This window comes from Pseudorasbora parva, chromosome 20, assembly GCF_024679245.1.
Source record: "Pseudorasbora parva isolate DD20220531a chromosome 20, ASM2467924v1, whole genome shotgun sequence".
In the NCBI taxonomy this organism is placed as follows: Eukaryota; Metazoa; Chordata; class Actinopteri; order Cypriniformes; family Gobionidae; genus Pseudorasbora; species Pseudorasbora parva.
In genome coordinates, this window is record NC_090191.1 from 37,943,930 (window position 1) to 37,963,148 (window position 19,219).

At 40.7% G+C, this 19,219-nt stretch overlaps 1 protein-coding gene across 2 annotated transcripts in view; it reads right to left on the minus strand.

The window, feature by feature from the left end:
• Positions 1 to 1,972: 1,972 nt before the first annotated feature.
• The window catches only part of chst11 (carbohydrate (chondroitin 4) sulfotransferase 11), a 52,281-nt gene continuing 35,034 nt past the window's right edge, over positions 1,973 to 19,219 (minus strand). For both annotated transcript variants that reach the window (XM_067428133.1, XM_067428132.1), the window contains exon 3: positions 1,973 to 4,296. In XM_067428133.1, the coding sequence (XP_067284234.1) occupies positions 3,442 to 4,296 (855 nt within the window). In that variant the 3' untranslated portion in view covers positions 1,973 to 3,441. The remainder of the gene's footprint in view (positions 4,297 to 19,219) is intronic.

Below are 19,219 nucleotides of genomic sequence, written 5' to 3' on the forward strand. Positions count from 1 at the left end.
CTGTCGTGTGGGCGCTAATGAGGCTCAACCGTGTTTGTTGTTACAGAACAAATGAAATAAACAGTTTTGAAAAACTGAGAAACCATTCAGGCACACTTTGTTTTCTGAGCTGATGATTCACAAAAGAATTTCAGACTTGAGGATTCATTTCCTGCCCTGGCGAAGAGGATAGAGGAGATTTGAAGAGCCATTCTAAGAACAACTACGCTCTAAACAAATATTGGGTTATCTCTTTCTACCTAAATCCTGGGTTGCGCCTTTTGGGTTATTTTTACACAGATTCTGGGTCAGACGTAACAACCCAGTGTTTGGGTAGTTTTTGTGTTACACAGATCCCGGGTCAGATGTAACAACCCAGTGTTTGGGTAGTTTTTGTTTCACAGATCCTGGGTCAGACATAACAACCCAGTGTTTGGGTAGTTTTTGTGTTACCCAGATCCCGGGTCAGATGTAACAACCCAGTGTTTGGGTAGTTTTTGTGTTACACAGATCCCGGGTCAGATGTAACAGCCCAGTGTTTGGGTAGTTTTTGTGTTTCACAGATCCAGGGTCAGACATAACAACCCAGTGTTTGGGTAGTTTTTTGTGTTACCCAGATCATGGGTCAGACATAACAACCCAGTGTTTGGGTAGTTTTTGTGTTACCCGGATCATGGGTCAGACGTAACAACCCAGTGTTTGGGTAGTTTTTGTGTTTCACAGATCCTGGGTCAGACATAACAACCCAGTGTTTGGGTAGTTTTTGTGTTACCCAGATCATGGGTCAGACGTAACAACCCAATGTTTGGGTAGTTTTTGTGTTACCCGGATCATGGGTCAGACGTAACAACCCAGTGTTTGGGTAGTTTTTGTGTTACCCGGATCATGGGTCAGACGTAACAACCCAGTGTTTGGGTAGTTTTTGTGTTTCACAGATCCTGGGTCAGACATAACAACCCAGTGTTTGGGTAGTTTTTGTGTTACCCAGATCATGGGTCAGACGTAACAACCCAATGTTTGGGTAGTTTTTGTGTTTCACAGATCCCGGGTCAGATGTAACAACCCAGTGTTTGGGTAGTTTTTGTGTTTCACAGATCCCGGGTCAGATGTAACAACCGAGGGGTTGAGTTATTTATCGCAGGCCTCTTCGGAGAGAGAGCAGTGCAGCTCCGTCAAACTGGTGTATATCTTCTGTAAAATACAGGTTTGTGTACATTTTATTTGATCTATAAATTCGTTATTGTGCTGTATATCGTTGAATTTTTATGCAAAGCATTTTATACAGGGGTGTGATGTGAGTCACCTAAACGAGTGTCACGTCTGTCTTTTCACGTGATGGAAACGCCTGGTGACTTGCCCTTGCATAAAATGTTATGATTTTATTCAAAAAGAAAGATTATTTATGTCAACATTATAAATTATGTTCTCAGAACAGGATTTAAGGTAATCTGTAAATATTATTTTTTAATTATAAATTATAAATATAAATTTTAATTATAAATATTACAGTGAAGATTAATCAATTCAATTTGCTGGGTAAAATTAACCCAACATATTCAATTTTTTTTTTTTTTACAGTCTATGGTTCTGTCCTATATTTACCCAGCCCTTGGGTTAAAAACAACCCAATTTGGGGTGTTTTTAACCCAGTGTGTTTTAGAGATAAAAAGTTCTTTCAATAGGCTAAATGTATCTACTCAAATCTTTTTATCCGAACCAGCCAATTAGTTACCATAATTACTATATGACAAGAAATGAGTTTTGTAATTATGACTTTGACTAATCCATGAATGCTTTTACTGGTTTCTCATGGGAATTTAATTTTAATTTTTTAAGCTTTTTTATTTTTTGTGCAGGATAACATTTAGAAAAAGCAGCATGAGCAGAAATAGAGGAAAGGAGAGGGTGGAGGAGATAGAAGTTGATAACAGCTTGTGTTTGACACATTTTTTTTCTTTTCTTTTGCTTTCTTTGCCACGTTTGCATCAGTAAGGTGTGTGTGTGTGTGTGTGTGTGTGTGTGTGTGTGTGTGTGTGTGTGTGTGTGTGTGTGTGTGTGGTCTTCATTAAAGACCCTGCTCTACATGACTTAAAATCCTGCTAATCAGCACTCCCTTATTCAGGCCAAATAAACCCAGGACTTTTCCTAAAAAGCAGAGAGATGTGGGAGTGAGAACGCTGAAAGAAGCCTTTAGCCGTAACCTCAAGATTTGGTACAATCACATTGAGATAAAGCTCTTGGATACACCCACTTGTGGCCATGGCACACGTAAATAAGCAATTTTTATAATTTTCGTGCACTGTCAAAGCAAATCGCAAGTCATAAAAGACAGCTGGCTAAATTAAAGGGTGTTCCTTTAAACTTCTCAAATTGAGAAAGACGTTTAAATCATCTAATGGATGGAACAGATTTGCCTGCGTTTTCTCTCCCTCTCTCCCTCAAACTGTGTGAACTTTCCCATGAGAACAGCTCAGAAAACAAAGCCCTGCCCGTTTCCGTACACCCGTCACAAAACATCCAGCGAGGTATCCCAGCAAATGTGTTCTGCATATGAGGCAAGACAAAATATGAACAAATTATAACAATTAAACCTCAGAAAAGTCTTTCTCATCTCTATTTCACACAGTACTTCAAATAATATTATAACGTGCTGCTCGCAGCAACCTTTTCCATTACAAACAAATACAAAATAAAAAAAAAAAACACCCAAAATCCTTACGTTTACCGAAGACCAACCAAGGGAAGGAGGGGTTCTGGGAACAGTGTGCTTGAGGTCAACTCGCAGTGACCTCTGACCTCCCGACTGCTACAGATGCTCCCTGACTGACCCAGTGGGCGGAGCCCCGGCCGGTCACTCACAAATGGACACGCCCCTTCAGGAAGGCATCTTTTTTTTGTCATTCTTATTTTAGCGTGCATCTTCAAAATATGCACCGTATAAATACACACACACACAAAGGCCGTCTGAGTATGGGAGAAAAGCAAGGGAACTTCCAAAGGGAACATGAAATTAGAAGTGGGGAACTGAAGTCTGATTGTATCTCAAGTCTTATTATTAGTCTAGGCGCTCCTTTCTGTGAAGCTTCGATAATGGCGATGGCTGGCTGAGTATATTAATAGATAAACCAGTCGAGCAGGTATAGCTCGGAGAATATGTCATATTGCTTTTGATGTTCGGGAACAGGAGCCTTTACACTGACAATGTACAATTCAATAGCCAAATACATCAGGACTTCAGTCTCAAAAGAACACTTTCCAGCGGTCCGCTTTACGCATTTGCAGTTGACCGACAGCTCCTTGGTTGTCCTGAAATGATGCAACCATCCCAGTGGATATAAATACAATTTTACATTTAGGTGCTTGGTTGATTCCCCCGCCTGTGTCTTTCAGCCACGGCCATTCTCCCATTGTTCAACCTCGTTGAACGAGCTCGGAAACGTGTGCGCAACTGCGTATCTGTGTTTACTGCAGTTTTAGGTAGTTGGGAATAGAGTAGTTGAACATAAGAAAGTCCAGTTTGTAGAGTTGGTAGAGTTGGCTTTGCTGCTGGGAGCTGATGTTGTTGAAAAACATGGCCGCCATTTGGTCGGTGGTACGGGTGGATTTGGCGTACGACGGGAAGTGCAACGAGTCGCCCACCCCTGCCAGCTTGAGCACGTAGTTGGCGTCCTCCTCCAGAGTCTCGTACTTGCCCACCAGGTCGTAGTGGATGTGGCAGGGGTGGCAGAGCGAGTACACCGTCTGCCAGTGTTCGTTGAGCGGAGCTTCTCTCTGAGTCCCCGGGTCCACCAGGTACTCGGCGAACTCCTGGAACTTCACGTCGGCGCCGCTCTGCAGCGCCTCGGCCGTGGCGTTCTTGCGGTACCGCCGCACGATCTTTGTCCCGTACCGTTTGTGGAAGGAGGTGTTGTAGCGGAGCGTGAACTTGTTGCGGTAGGCCGACACCAATCGCTCGAAGGGCTCACGCACGAAGAGGAACTTGAGGTAGTTCTTGAGCCGGTGGTTGATATCGGGGATGCTGTACTGGTTGAGGGTCTTGAGGTTGGAGGGGATGTGGGCCTCGTTGGAAGGGATCTCCATGGGGTCGCTGTACTTGCCCCGACTGCTCAGCACCATCATGACCCGTTTCCAGTTGGTGCAGGCCACTTTGGGCACGTAGCAGTAGATGAGCTCGTGCTCCTCGTCCACCACTAGATGCTTGAGGTCGCTGGGGGTCAGGACGCGGCGCTTGCGGCTGGACGCGCTGTGGGCACGGCACGTGTCTGCCACCTGATCCCGCCGGGCCTGATGCAACACCGCCGCCGCCGAGAACTCGGCCTGAGAAAGAGAAGAAGAAGAGGGCTTTAACAAGGAAACAGGTAAAGTAGCTCAAACAGTAGAGCATAGCACTTGCAACGCCATAGCCGCGTTACCACTGTCGGGCCAAAAGCGGGAGTGCTAGTGCATGCCAGTCGCTTTCCACTGCCACTTCTGGGGCTTGATCGAGTCTTATCAACTGACAGGGCCAAAAAAGGCAATCTGTGGCTTAAGGCACAGTTTACCCGAGTCTTTATATGATTTCATATACCAGCTAACATCAGCTTTAAAGACTTTGAAAATAATTTTAGCTCAACTCACTTTCAGACAGCAGCGAGTGTTTGAAATAACTTCTGTTTGTGATGTGGGCGATGCAAATCATAAAGGCCATCACAATCGTGTATTTATTTGATCTGTCAGTACATCTCGTCTCATGATACCGGAATTACTGATATCCACATTCAGCTCGGCATATGTCATAAAATAAAGCAACTCCTTCAACTTTTTGGGAGAAAGACTGAAATATGTTTTGTACTACAAATGTTTTGAGACTGTCACTGTAGAGAGTGCTAAAGCTCCTCAAGCTCTATTTTGGGTGAAAAATGTAGAAATGATCATTCTTTCTAAATCTCATTCTGTCTTTCGGATGAGACGTTAAACCGAGGTCCTTACTCTCTGTGGTCGTTAAAAATCCCTAAGAGTAGGGGTGTAACCCCGGCATCCCGGCCAAATTTGCCCACTGGCCCCTGTTCATCATGGCCTCCTAATACTCCCTCTCTCCTGATTGGCTTCATCACTGTCTCCTCTCCACCAATCAGCTGGTGTGTGGTGAGCGTTCTGAGTGTTCATCCAGGTGGATGCTGCACATTGTTGGTGGCTGAGGAGATTCCCCCTTTTATGTAAAGTGCTTTGAGTGCCTAGAAAAGCGCTATATAAATGTAACAAATTATTATTCTAAATGTGATGTAAACATACTGTCCTGCGACTACAAATAAACAGAATAATGTGAGTCCTTTTGTGTATTAACAGTAAATATCACTTTATTTCTGTGGAACTAATGTGCAATCTTGACACAGATTCATTAATTATGATCAATGTATCAGTTATTGTTATGGTAAAACATTGATGTTTGGGTTTTAAATATTTAAGTAAATAACACAAATGCAGACAAACGGCTGCTTTTATCATGTTCATTTTGCTATCTAGCTAGTTTCCAGTTTCGTTCTGATTCATTTTCTGATAAAACTTCCATTTGCTGGCGAAATAATGAGTTTGTGTGACGTTGTTCCAGAGAGGTGTGTTACTGGCGGGTTTTAGTGAAGCGCTCTGGAGCTTTTAGCCGATGGTGGAAACGCAGCATGGTTTTGGGCTCGAGGCTATTAGCCCAGCCCAGCCTGTCCCGTTGAAAGCCTTGGTTCGCACTGGCCCGACAGTGGTAAAGTGGCTAATGTCGTTGGTTCGATTCCAAAGGAATACATAAGCTGATAAAATGTAGACCTTCAATGCAATGTAAGGCGCTTTGAATAAAAGCGTCTGGTACATGCATAAGTGTGAATGTAAATGTAAAGACTCATTTCCCTTGTGCCATTTAAAGCCCTGTAAAGACCATAAATCAGCCGGCTGCCTTAAAGGAGAATGTTTGGCACCAGACAATATCATTAAAATCTTCGCTTAAATCCTCTACAGCAGAAGCACTTAATTCTGCTCCTGAGATCTTCTGTCCTGCACAGTTCAGCTTCAACACTTTAACTTTAAAACAATGTCCTGTCATTTTTATATTTTAGCCATTTAATTGGTTTAACCTAACTCTGCAGGACGGTATATATGTGTGAGAAACACATTAAAACCTCATGTTGTTTTCTAAATGAAATAAGTGACTTTTATATTGTCCCTGCACTGAAGTCAAAGCAAATGATTTAAATATTATATTGAGCTATTGTCTTAAGCTAATTTGATTTCTTACTGGGGCTGTAAATAAAATAAAAAAGAATAATAATTCATATAATTCAATAATTTAATTCATCTTCATTTAATTCTTTGCAGATAAAACAATCAAACAGCAAACTCAGTTGGGGAAAAAAACATGATGGTGGATAAAGGTGAGACAAGTATTATAAATATACTTTCCAAAAGAGTTTATTCAAATGTTATGTGCATGATAAATATATTAATTGTATCTTGCTTATATCATATTCTATTACAGTCAGTTGCACTTGACCAATAGAGAATAGCACTTACTGATCACCACAGCAACGACCAAAAAGCGCACACTCCTGGATCATATCTACGTCTCTCATCCGGATTTGTGCCTTCAGGCGGGTGTGTTACATAGTTATCATAACTATCAGAATCCAGTGTTCTGTATTTTGCGTACGTGAGTTTTTGTTGTAGATGGCTATTGCTGCGCGTTTAGCTAGAATACAAAACCAACCCATTGGGCCACTGAATCTGCATTAACGACAACAGCTGGGGCAACAGCCTCAGTCCTAATGGGTTGTTATCATAGCTATCAAAATCCAGTGTTCGGCATTTTGCGTACGTGAGTTTTTGTTGTAGATGCCTAAAAAAAAAAAAAAAAAAAAAAAAAAAATTGTTGTGTACTGTGCTAATTAATTGAGATTTCTTACAGCTCTTACAGGTTGTTGGCCTTGTCTGTTTCGTTGCTTCTATTACTCTCCCCTTTTTTGTAAGTCGCTTTGGATAAAAGCGTCTGCTAAATGTTTAAATGTAAATGTAAGTTACGTTGCATCCTGTGGGCTCCACACAAGCAGTGCTATTTTGGGGTGTGTACCCTATAAGAGTGCTCCTAAAATCCTGAACTTCTTCCACCCTGTGACAAAAGCAGTGGATAAACAGCGTCTCAGCACATCAAACAAACCCGAGACTTGTGAAAGTCCTGCTGAAGGCCTGAGGCGGTGAAAGCCGAGTCTTGCTGAGCTGTGCTGACCCTTTCCTCAATCTGCTCAATGGGGCCAAAAGTTAAAGGTCAGTCTTACAGGTCAGTGGTGAATTTATGACTACCAATGCAGTATTTAGCATCTGTTTAGGAGGTTTTCTAGTAATTCAGATGTGGAAAGGAATTAAATGTTGTTTATTACTATATTGCATATAAGTTATATGGGACTTTCTAACTTAAAAAATGTGGTCACAATCCATCCATCCATCCATCCATCCATCCATCCATCCATCCATCATCTGTCTGTCTGTCCATCTATTCTTCGTCTGTCTATCTGTCCATCCGTCATCTGTCTGTCTGTATATCCATTGTGTCATTCTATCTATCTATCTATCTATCTATCTATCTATCTATCTATCTATCTATCTATCTATCTATCTATCTATCTATCTATCTATCTATCTATCTATCTATCTTTCTATCTAACTATCTATCTATCCATCCATCCATCCATCCATCGTGTGTCTGTCTGTCCGTCCATCCATCCATCCATCCATCCATCCACCCATCGTGTGTCTGTCTGTCCATCTATTCATTGTCTGTCTATCTGTCCATCCGTCATCTGTCTGTCTGTCTATCCATTGTGTCATTCTATCTATCTATCTATCTATCTATCTATCTATCTATCTATCTATCTATCTATCTATCTATCTATCTATCTATCTATCTATCTATCTATCTGTCCGTCCGTCCGTCTGTCCGTCCATCCATCCACCCATCGTCTGTCTGTCTGTCCATCTATTCATTGTCTGTCTATCTGTCCATCCGTCATCTGTCTGTCTGTCTATCCATTGTGTCATTCTATCTATCTATCTATCTATCTATCTATCTATCTATCTATCTATCTATCTATCTATCTATCTATCTATCTATCTATCTATCTATCTGTCCGTCCGTCCGTCCGTCCGTCCGTCCGTCCGTCCGTCCGTCCGTCCGTCCGTCCGTCCGTCCGTCCGTCCGTCCGTCCGTCCGTCCGTCCGTCCGTCCGTCCGTCCGTCCGTCCGTCCGTCCGTCCGTCCGTCCGTCCGTCCGTCCGTCCGTCCGTCCGTCCGTCCATCCACCCATCGTCTGTCTGTCCGTCCATCCATCCATCCATCCATCCATCCATCCATCCATCCATCCATCCTCTGTCTGTCTGTCCATCTATTCATCGTCTGTCTATCTGTCCATCCGTCATCTGTCTGTCTGTCTATCCATTGTATCATTCTATCTATCTATCCATCCATCCATCCATCCATCCAGGTTGAGCAAATAATTGTATATGAACTATTCGTGAGATGTTGTTTAGTAGCTGAATTAGCTAGCTTTAGCTCTAGTTTCAGTAGGTTTCATCAAGTCTCTGCATGTTGGGTGCAATTTAACATTTAAAAAGAGAACTGCACTGTACACTTCTCCAAAATCATTATTCAAACCAGCCACCCACATACAAACCATCTCTCTCTCTCTCCCTCTCCCTCTCTCTCTCTCTCTCTCTCTCTCTCTCTCTCTCTCTCTCTCTCTCTCTCTCTCTCTCTCTCTCTCTCTCTCTCTCTCTCTCTCTCTCTCTCTCTCTCTCTCTCTCTCTCTCTCTCTCTCTCTCTCTTATACACACCCACTCTCATCAGTTTGAGCGCTCTGTGTCAGTGGAATTTTCCCAGAGTCTTGTGTACAGTATTTAAGACGGTTTCAGAGATTCCTAGAATAAAGCATGATCTGCAGATAAATTAATATAGAAACCGAAATCAAGTTTTTCCACATACAGAACATAAGTTTGTGTCATTCTTAAATAGATAGTTCATCCAAAAATGAAGATTTTTTCATGTCGTTCCAAACCTGTGTTCTTTTGGCCTTCTTTTCTTTCTTTCAGATTTGTCAAATATATCACAAAAGACCTATTGATTTATTTTATTATACTTTCATAGTGCTTGACAGCATCCATCTCCACACACTTTCATTGTGAACTTATTGAATGTCATCTTTTGTGTTCCACGGAAGAAAGAAAACCATGCAGGTTTGGAACGACCTTAGTAACTTACCATAAATAACAGAATTTAGATTTTGCTCTGCTCCCTAATACTGGTCAACTAAATTGTTAAAAATAGGCTTGGTTGACCAAACTTTAATTCACGAAATTTAATTCAGTCACGAAATCCAAAAGTATGGGACCATTTTGAGAAGGTAAAGACTGGCCCCCTAAAAAAGGTGTCAAGCAAACTCTGCAGGCAATTCATTCATCAACCTCAAACATGCGTTATCATTTAAAAAATGCAAGTAGTAGCCTAATGTTAGCCACTTTAGAAAAAAGGTACATTTCTGTGACTGGGGCGGTACCCTAAGGTACAAAACTGAAAAGATACTAATATTCCTAAAAGGTACTATAAGGTTCAACTTTGTACCTTTAAGGTACTAATACGCACTTTTAAAGTACTGATATGTACCTTTTAAGGTATTAATATGTACCATTTAGGGGTGAGTAAGGTACAAAGATGTACCTTTTTACTTTTTTGTACCTTAGGGTACCGCCCCAGTGACAGCACTGTACCTTTTTTTTCTGAGAGTGTGGCCTCTCTCGATCAAATATAGAACATACTCTATATTGCCAAAAGTTTTGGGACGTCTGTCATCCCATTCTTAATCTGTAGGGTTTAATACAGAGTTTGCCCACCCTTTGCAGCTATAACGGCTTCAACTCTTCTGGGAAGGCTTTCCACAAGATTTAGGAGTGTGTTTATGGGAATTTTTGACCATTCTTCTAGCAGAGCATTTGTGAGGTCAGGCACTGATGTTGGATGAGAAGGCCTGGCTCTCAGTCTCCGCTCTAATTCATCCCAAAGCTGTTCTGTCAGGTTGAGGTCAGGACTCTGTGCAGGCCAGTCAAGTTCCTCCACACCAAACTCACTCCTCCATGTCTTTATGGACCGACGCTTTGTGCACTGGTGTGCAGTCATGTTGGAACAGGAAGGGGTCATCCCCAAACTGGTCCAAACAAAGTTGGGAGCATGAAATTGTCCAAAATATCTTGGTGTTTTGAAGCATTAAGAGTTCCTTTCACTGGAACTGTCAGTCAGAAGTGCGATTTATCACTTGGTGATAAGGCTTGGATTGACTAGAAGAGAGGATTGGAATACCTGAATTGTGGATTTGGAGGGGTATCCCAATACTTTTGGCAATATAGAGGATGTGCGCTATTATATGCACATATCCATGTGTTTAAATTAGTACCACACTTAATGCATGGCATTATCTTTATAAGGGCATCCACTACTGTGGAGATTGAGTCAACTTCATCTTTGCAGCCGACACTGTCTAAGAAGATACTGGTTATTAACATATTTGTGCTACTAGTCGACTAATGGCTTAAATGAACAACTAAATCTTTGGTCGTGGGAAGCCCTAGATTTTTGCATGAACTATTCCATTACATTTTTATAGAAGTGATGCGCTCATTTGGGTGAGTTCGAAATGTGTTTTCCCCAGTTTATGGGCGGCAGGCAGCGTTTCCGTGTCTTGTGTGTAATGAAAGAATTAATTACAATGAATAATGAATTCTCTCTTACACACTCAGTAGCTCCATTAAGTTGTTAAAACTCTACACAGAGCCTCATCAGTAGCAGGCGAGAGTCTGGCTGAGCCGTTTCGAAACGCTGAGAGCTTTTCTGGGAAGCGCAGTCTCTTCATACATATAGAGCTAATGATATAGTGTCCACTCCAGTTCCTGCAGACACGTCAGGACTTTGGTAATAGAAAACCTCGATATAAAAGCTGGAACTGGTTTTCCTGCCATGATGCCATCGGCACTGAACTCCATTATGCAGGGTTGTAGATAGGAGAAATGGGGTTATAAGAGGTAAAGGAGTAAATGTGTGGCAAATGAAGGTTCAGTGACTCCTAACCACTTTTGTTCCTTCTCTGAAAAACCTCTGCGGCTATTTTGCGGTCCATTTTCTACAAACCTGTTTTCTGCTTTCTTCTCCACTTTCTCTGATCTGTAACACAATCGACCATGGCATCTCCACATCCGTACGTCCACAGGGCTAGTTCAAAGACTGTTGTTGATCGTGATCTGTGTGTTAAGAGGTCTGACAACAGCTACGCATGTCATTGAACAACGCTGCGTTCACTCATTCGATGTTTGGGATTGACAAACAGATGTGACTCTCACTGGAGCATCTCCAATACAGTCTGTAAGGATAAATTACTCAAAAATAAAGTCAAGCTCTTTTTCTATGGGCTGTGATAGCTATGTACTAATAACGACTGTTATCATAGTGACTGTGATGAGAGCAAATATTAAATATGATGACTTTCATAATGGCAGAAAATAGAGGTCGACCAATAGATCACAAAGGTTGTCACTGGAGAGCAACTTCAAATCCTAGATTTCAAACCCTTGTCATATTATTTTCATATTTGGTTACTTTTTTATTTATTTATAGGATTACAGAACAGAATGAAGGGGACATTGCTATCTTTATATAAAAAAAATTCAGATTAATGTTCAAATAAATAATTCTGTATTGTGTAAAAAAATATTGCAGAAATGTGCATCGAAAGTATAAAAATTTCAGTTAAAACATTTTTTTTAAATGAAATAGTTACATTTTATATATAAATATTAATTTATATATATTTATATATATATATATATTTTAAATATAAATATACATTTAAATTGTAGGTATGCTGCATATAGACTATACATCTTTTTATATATATTTATTTATATTCAGTTTTTAATAAATGTAAATATAAATTACCTAAAATAAAATATTTAAAATATATATTTATAAATGTTTAAAAAAGTAAATATTGCATATGCATTTATTTGAAATTATATAGGTTTATTATTATTATTATTATTATTATTATTATTAATATCATTATTATTATTATTATTATTATTATTATTATTATTATATCAAATTATGAATTGTATAGCAGCAATATTGTGCATATAAGATCAAGGTCAAAACAATTTTTTCCATATTGATTAATTTGATCATGAATTATTATTTGTATTATGTAAATTAAATATATTTTTTGCAACAGTGTTGTGCATGTGACTATATAAATCTTTTTTTTACATAATTATTGTTTTTGTAAATGTAACCTAGTTTTTATAAATTACTTAATATATATATATATATATATATATATATATATATATATATATATATATATATATATTTCAGTAAATATTATGTAAAATAAATATTATTTTTATGTATTTATGCAATATTGTGCCAATAACCGAGGCTACCTTTGACAGGTTTTGTTATCTATTCTTGCCTTTGTTTCTCCTGTGCACACACAAATCCAGCATCAATCTTTTACACACACTTTCACCTCGTTATCACCGAGCAGACAAGGATGCTAAGATATATTGGCTCTCTCTCGCCCCATCTTTCTTTGTTTCCCTCTCCGTCCCTCAGTATCTCTCTCTCTCGCTCAGACAAAAACACACGTCCACATGGTGCTTCTGTCAGTCTGTGGACGCCCTGAGCTGATTTATTCCCAGCACACCAACACAGCTGCCGTCCGCCGCAATTAGATATCTGGAGAGCATTCACATTACAATAATCCCAGAATCACACAGACACACACACACACACACACACACACACACACACACACACACACACACACACACACACACACACACACACACACACACACACACACACACCTGCCTAAACTCTGGCAGAGGTTTGTGGGAAAGAGCATATTTGCATTCAGTAGCAAGATGCATTAACAAAGGTTCAGCATTCAGCAAGTACATTTTTTAATAGGTGAATGTGTCAAATAATGGGTTTAAAAACATATTTTTCCCAAAGTACCCTTAATTTATTTGTGTTAAACTTTAATGAGGGAAAAATTACCACGCACACCTTTAATGAGATTGAAATCCCCCAGTGAAACAGCTGGCAGTCGCCTGCGGTAATTGTAACATTTTGTCAAGTCGATGCGCTACAACAGAGCGTCGAGAGCAGATATGAGCGAGTGTGTTTGAGGTGCGTTTGTGTTTGTGTGCGCTACACTGATGAGCTCACATTTATCTGCACCACATTCAGCCTTTCCTGAAATAGACAGACATAAACAGCACCTGGAGCGAAGCATTAATAATCATATATCCACCAGAGAAAGTGGAGATATAGGGATTTAAAGGAAAGTAAACTCTCTTAAAAATACTTTCACACTCTAATTTACCTAATTCGTCTACAAATCCTGTTCAGCCAAGTAAATAAATGGATTGCAAGGAGAATTCTGCCATTTTTGTTATGAAAATCATAATGACTTCCACAAGTGTGTCATATCAAATGATGGAAATTACATTTTTATATAGTAGCCAAAAATATGCATTATTAAATATTACATTAAAACATTTGATATAATTAATTTGACAATTGCAACTAATATTCGGTTCACTATTTCCCTTACAGGAGTGACAAATCATTTTCACAGAATAAATGTTGAAATGTTTAGATCATTCTAGTTTTAAACATATGATGGATTTTCACAATTTTTTATTTTATTACTATTTTAAAATGTACTTAAATGTTGGTTTAGTTTTTATTTCTTTTTTTATATATTATTATTTATATATTTTATACTTATATATTCAGTTGTATTTGTAGTAATTATATATCAGTTGAGAAACCAACATAATACATTACAGGAATTTTTATTTTATTAGTCTTGTTTAAATTAAAATGTCCCCTTTATTCTGTTCTGTAATTCCTGTTTTAAACCTGTTGGATTGCCTCATTGAAGGTTTTCTCGGTCACTTGCCGTCATGAGGCAGGTTGTGGTTTGACCCCGTGACTGCGGCGACCTCAGAATCTCAGCCTATAGCTCTTATAAGCGTGAGATGAATTATTAAAGAAAGTCAAAGCCTTCCCTCCATCTGTCCCCGCGCTGAGGTTTATCATCCATTTATGAGCTCAGAGAGAGAGATTAGCACACTCAGAGGGCTGAAGTTTAACTCCGAGAATAAATTTGATTTCCTTGCAGGAGAAGTCCGCAATAAAATGAACAGGCCGAGTAAAATGTTCAGAATTAGATTCAAATCTCTTCAAGTCTGCACTTCTATACACATAATATATACATTAACATTTATATATTATATTATATTATATTATATTATATTATATTATATTATATTATATTATATTATATTATATTATATTATATTATATTATTGTACTACATCCGCCATGTTGTTACTGTTATGTGACCTATCATTGTTAGTTGCATCGCTTCACTTATATTCATAAATCCTCTCCCGTGGCCTCATGGGATAGTAATGTGTCAATCAAATGCACACTTCAGAATCTGATTGGAAGTAGTAGGTCATTCCGGGGACTTTTCACCTATTGCCTACTATGTATTCGGACATACTACTCTCTTAGTGTACTCACTTTTTTTTGCATACTTTATAGTAGCAAAGTATTCCATTTCATTTCGAATAACATTATATATATATATACCCCAATCAGGCATAACATTAATATTGTGTTGGTTCCCCCTTTTGCGGCCAAAACAGCCCTGACCCGTCGAGGCATGGACTCCACTAGACCCCTGGAGGTGTGCTGTGGTATCTGGCACCAAGATGTTAGCAGCATATCCTTTAAGTCCTGTAAGTTGCGAGGCCTCCATGGATCAGACTTGTTTGTTCAGCACATCCCACAGATGCTCGATTGGATTGAGATCTGGGGAATTTGGAGGTCAACACCTCAAACAATTCCTGAACAATTTTTGCTTTGTGTCAGGGTGCATTATCCAGCTGAAAGAGACCACGCCATCAGGGAAAACCATTTCCATGAAAGGGTGAACATGGTCTGCAACAATGCTTAGGTAGGTGGTGCGTGTCAAAGTAACATCCACATGGATGGCAGGACCCAAGGTTTCCCAGCAGAACATTGCCCAAAGCATCACACTGCCTCCACCGGCTTGCCTTCTTCCCATAGTGCATCCTGGTGCCATGTGTTCCCCATGTATGCGAAGTACACACACCTGGGCATCCACGTGATGTAAAAGAAAACACCATTCATCAGACCAGGCCACCTTCTCCCATTGCTCAGGTGTTCAGTGGACAGGGGTCAGCATGGGCACCCTGACTGGTTTACGGCTATGCCGCCCCATACACAACAAACTGTGATGCTCTGTGTGTTCTGACACCCAGCGTTAACTTCTTGAGCAGTTTGAGCTCCAGTAGCTTATCTGTTTGATCTGACCACACGGGCCAGCCTTTGCTCCCCACGTCCATCAATGAGCCATGACCCTGTCGCCGGTTCACCACTGGTCCTTCCTTGGAGCACTTTTGATACTGACCACTGCAGACCGGGAACAGCCCACAAGAGCTGCAGTTTTAGAGATGCTCTGACCCAGTCGTCTAGCCCAGTGGTTTTCAAACTTGTCCTGGAGGCACCCCAGCCCTGCACATTTGTTTTGTTCTCCCTCATTTATCTCACCTTAACTCATCAGCTCATTAGTAGAGACTGCAAGAACTAAATTGGGTGTCTGAGAAGGGAGACATAAAAAATGTGCAGTGCTGGGATGCCTCCAGGACAAGTTTGAAAACCACTGGTCTAGCCCTCACAATGTGGGCCATGTCAAACTTGCTCAAATCCCGCTTGACCATTTTTCCAAAATGTTCACTTGCTGCCTAATATATCCCACCCACTTATAGGTGCTGTGATGAAGAGATAATCAGCGTTATTCACTTCACCTGTAAGTGGTCATAATGTTATGCCTGATCGATATATATATATATATATATAATATTTATTTATCATGCAAACGTCAAGCCGCTGTTGCTGTGGCGATGATGACTCATGCCTGCTGCGCTGTGGTTGTGAGCGGCCAGCGAGTCCAGCTGAGCACTGCTCTGGTTTGAGCGTGTGTGTGTGTGTGTGTGTGTGTGTGTGTGTGTGTGTGTGTGTGTGTGTGTGTGTGTGTGTGTGTGTGTGTATTTGCTCAGCAAACACCAAACTGCATGCCAGCTCTCAGAGTCCTGCGCTGCGAGACAGTTAATACCCCTCTGTGCACTTTTTAGACATTGCATACACATACTCTCTCTCACACACACACACACACACGCAGTGCTGATAAAGGTGTCCTTGTGAGTCTCTCCCGCCCCTCACACTCCCAGCGGTCCCTGATTCACGCGCCGCTCGTCTTGACGGATCCCTCGTCTATGTCTTAAAGCGGAGGACTTGATTTAGTGCTGCTGCAGTAACATTGATCCCGTGTCAATGAGCGGAGGAGAAAGAGGCGAACACTCATCTGCCCGCGAACCCTCGTACACAAGAGACTTTATGAGACCAAATCAACTTTTCCGAAATGTGAAAGCTGAACCAACTTTTCCATGATTTCGCTAACAGCCCGCACAGCAGGGATGACCGTGCTCTTTCTCATTAAACATACGCTCTTACACTTCATTTTAACAGCCTACTAAAACGGTCAAGCCACTGTGAGACGATGTCACTCCAGTGTTGCATCATAGCACGACTCCATTACTGCATCATTCCACAATACAGTCAATCCTTTCACTGTCTGCAATTTGACATCATTTATATATTCGTGAAGGCATTCGTGACTATAACTATTGCTCATACATGGAATGAGGGGTTTTAAAGTGCCCCTATTATGCTATTTTAAAGGATCCTAATGTTTGTTTATCCTACAATAGGTTTACATGCATTCAAAAACAATGAAATGTTCTACACTACAGCATCACCTCTTTTCTCTCAGTGTCGAAAACGATCAAGGATTCAGTCTCTTTAAACCCCACCTTTCCTAGACTCTACTCTGCTCTGATTGGTCAGACGGACCAGTTTTTATCAAGGGGGTAATCTAGCACCTGGAAAGCGTAGCGTACATCCCATAGGGGCGGCCATTGCTTTAAGCCATCACCTGCTGTTATGCTGTTAGCATCCCATTGACTCCTATTCATTTTTGCGTCACTTTGACAGTGAATAACTTTACATCTGTGGCGTTTAAAGACTCCATTTGTCCATTGTTTATTTATAAAGAAACACGACAATGCATAAAAGGCTCCATTATCTTACCTTACACTATCGCCCCGCAGAAGCTGTTTTTGTAAAAATAGGCTAACGATTGCGTCATAACCAACGCGACTCTGTCGCACAGTTGAGAAATGACCGTATAGACAGGAGGAGATGCTCGCAGGCAATCTTTAACTGTCTATGAGGCAGTCGTGGAGATAAAGTCCAATAAAGTCAAGGGAGAAGAATGGGGAGAAGCCGATAGTGAGCCAAAAGCAACGGGACAAAACTTTTAAACAACATGATTCAGATTACACTTTCCACAACTACTAGAAGACCTACAGCTGTCAGACAGGAGGCTCACGTCACATCTACGTCGTCAAGCTCAGTCTGAGGCTGCTCAGTACGCTCAGCCATCAGGAATGAGTGCTTCTAACTGACCTCACTTTTCGCCGTTGAAGTCTATGGGGTCACTGGGTCAATTTTTTTTACTGTCTATGCTTTAAACCCCTTCTTCCCTAGACTCTACTCTGCTCTGATTGGTCAGATGACCCAGTCTGTTGTGATCGGTCTGCTCTGATTGGTCAGATGACCCAGTCTGTTGTGATCGGTCTACTCTGCTCTGATTGGTCAGACGGACCGGTTTTTATTTAGTTTGTTGTACATTGTAGTTGAGATCTGAAGGCAGGTGAAAGTAGGCATTGCGTGCTTTAACAAATAAAGTAGGCACAAAAAAAAATGCAATAGGAAAGGCCACAGATTAACAACAACCATTTTCCTGATATATTGAATAGATGTATTTAAAAATGAAAATGTAATATTCTGGAGCAATTAATCATGTGACTTCCTTTGACCTCCACTGGCTATCTAATAGAGGTGTGCATGAGATTGAGAGACGGTGAATGGGTGCAGTGTCGAATGTCCTCCGCGCTAAAACAGGAAGTTTCCACTGGTTCTGCCCAACGCTGCCAATGTGCCCTTTCTACTGCCCAGGTACAAGCATACACACACACACACACACACACACACACACAGACACATGACCTTACAGGGTCCAGCATTGAGAGGTTCTGTAAAAGTGCAAGGGAAATGCTACCATGTGCTTTGGCAGTGTGGAATACAGTAATGTGTGTGTTGTTGGGGAATCTGAAACTGTAGGATGTATAAAGAAAGTTGCTGCTTTAAATTAAGCCAATCAACTTGGCTGCATGTCAAATTTTAAATACTTTCTATGAATGAAAATAATGAATAACTTGCATTATATTATATACCAGAATCGGAAAAAGTCATAAACAGTAGCCTATATTTTACTGAATATTTTATTTCTACAAAAATAAGCAACCAGTTCATTAGAATTAACCGTCTGAACAAACTCACTCACTAAAATGAACCAGACCTGAAAAAGATTTTCAAGTCAGCAGCTTTTCTACTTTTCATTAGTTATTCCCCAGCACTGTTTAAGTGTGTATACAGACACACACCCTCTTTTACCCCGACCCGCCTCACCTGAAAAACCTGCCTTGAGATATACAAATAAAACCACGCGTTTCCCACCACGCCAGCGAAAGAAAGAGACTCAAAGAGAGGACGAGGAGAACGAGGGAGGGTGAGAGTACCAGGGGGGAAAAGTTTGAGAGTGAGAGATCCTGAGAAGTCAATGTCAAGCCAGTGATTTTCCACCACTCGCACCTGAAAAGCATCTTACACTGAGCTACAGAGACAAGTGGCACAGAGGAGTTCAGTTCAGTGAGTTCACAAACTAATGTCAGAGCTGTGAGCTGGTGCGTACGCACTGAGGGAAATACGAGACATCTGATGCTTTGATTATAGATCTCCTGTGAAGAGTTTAAGGATAATGAAAGGCTGTCTGAACTTTCACCAGATTATCAAAGAGTCTCTCGAACACACACACATGATGGGTTTCCATGTTTTATGGGGACTTTCCATACTCATAAGCATTTTTATACTGAACAAATGACATATTTTGTCCCCTAAACATTAC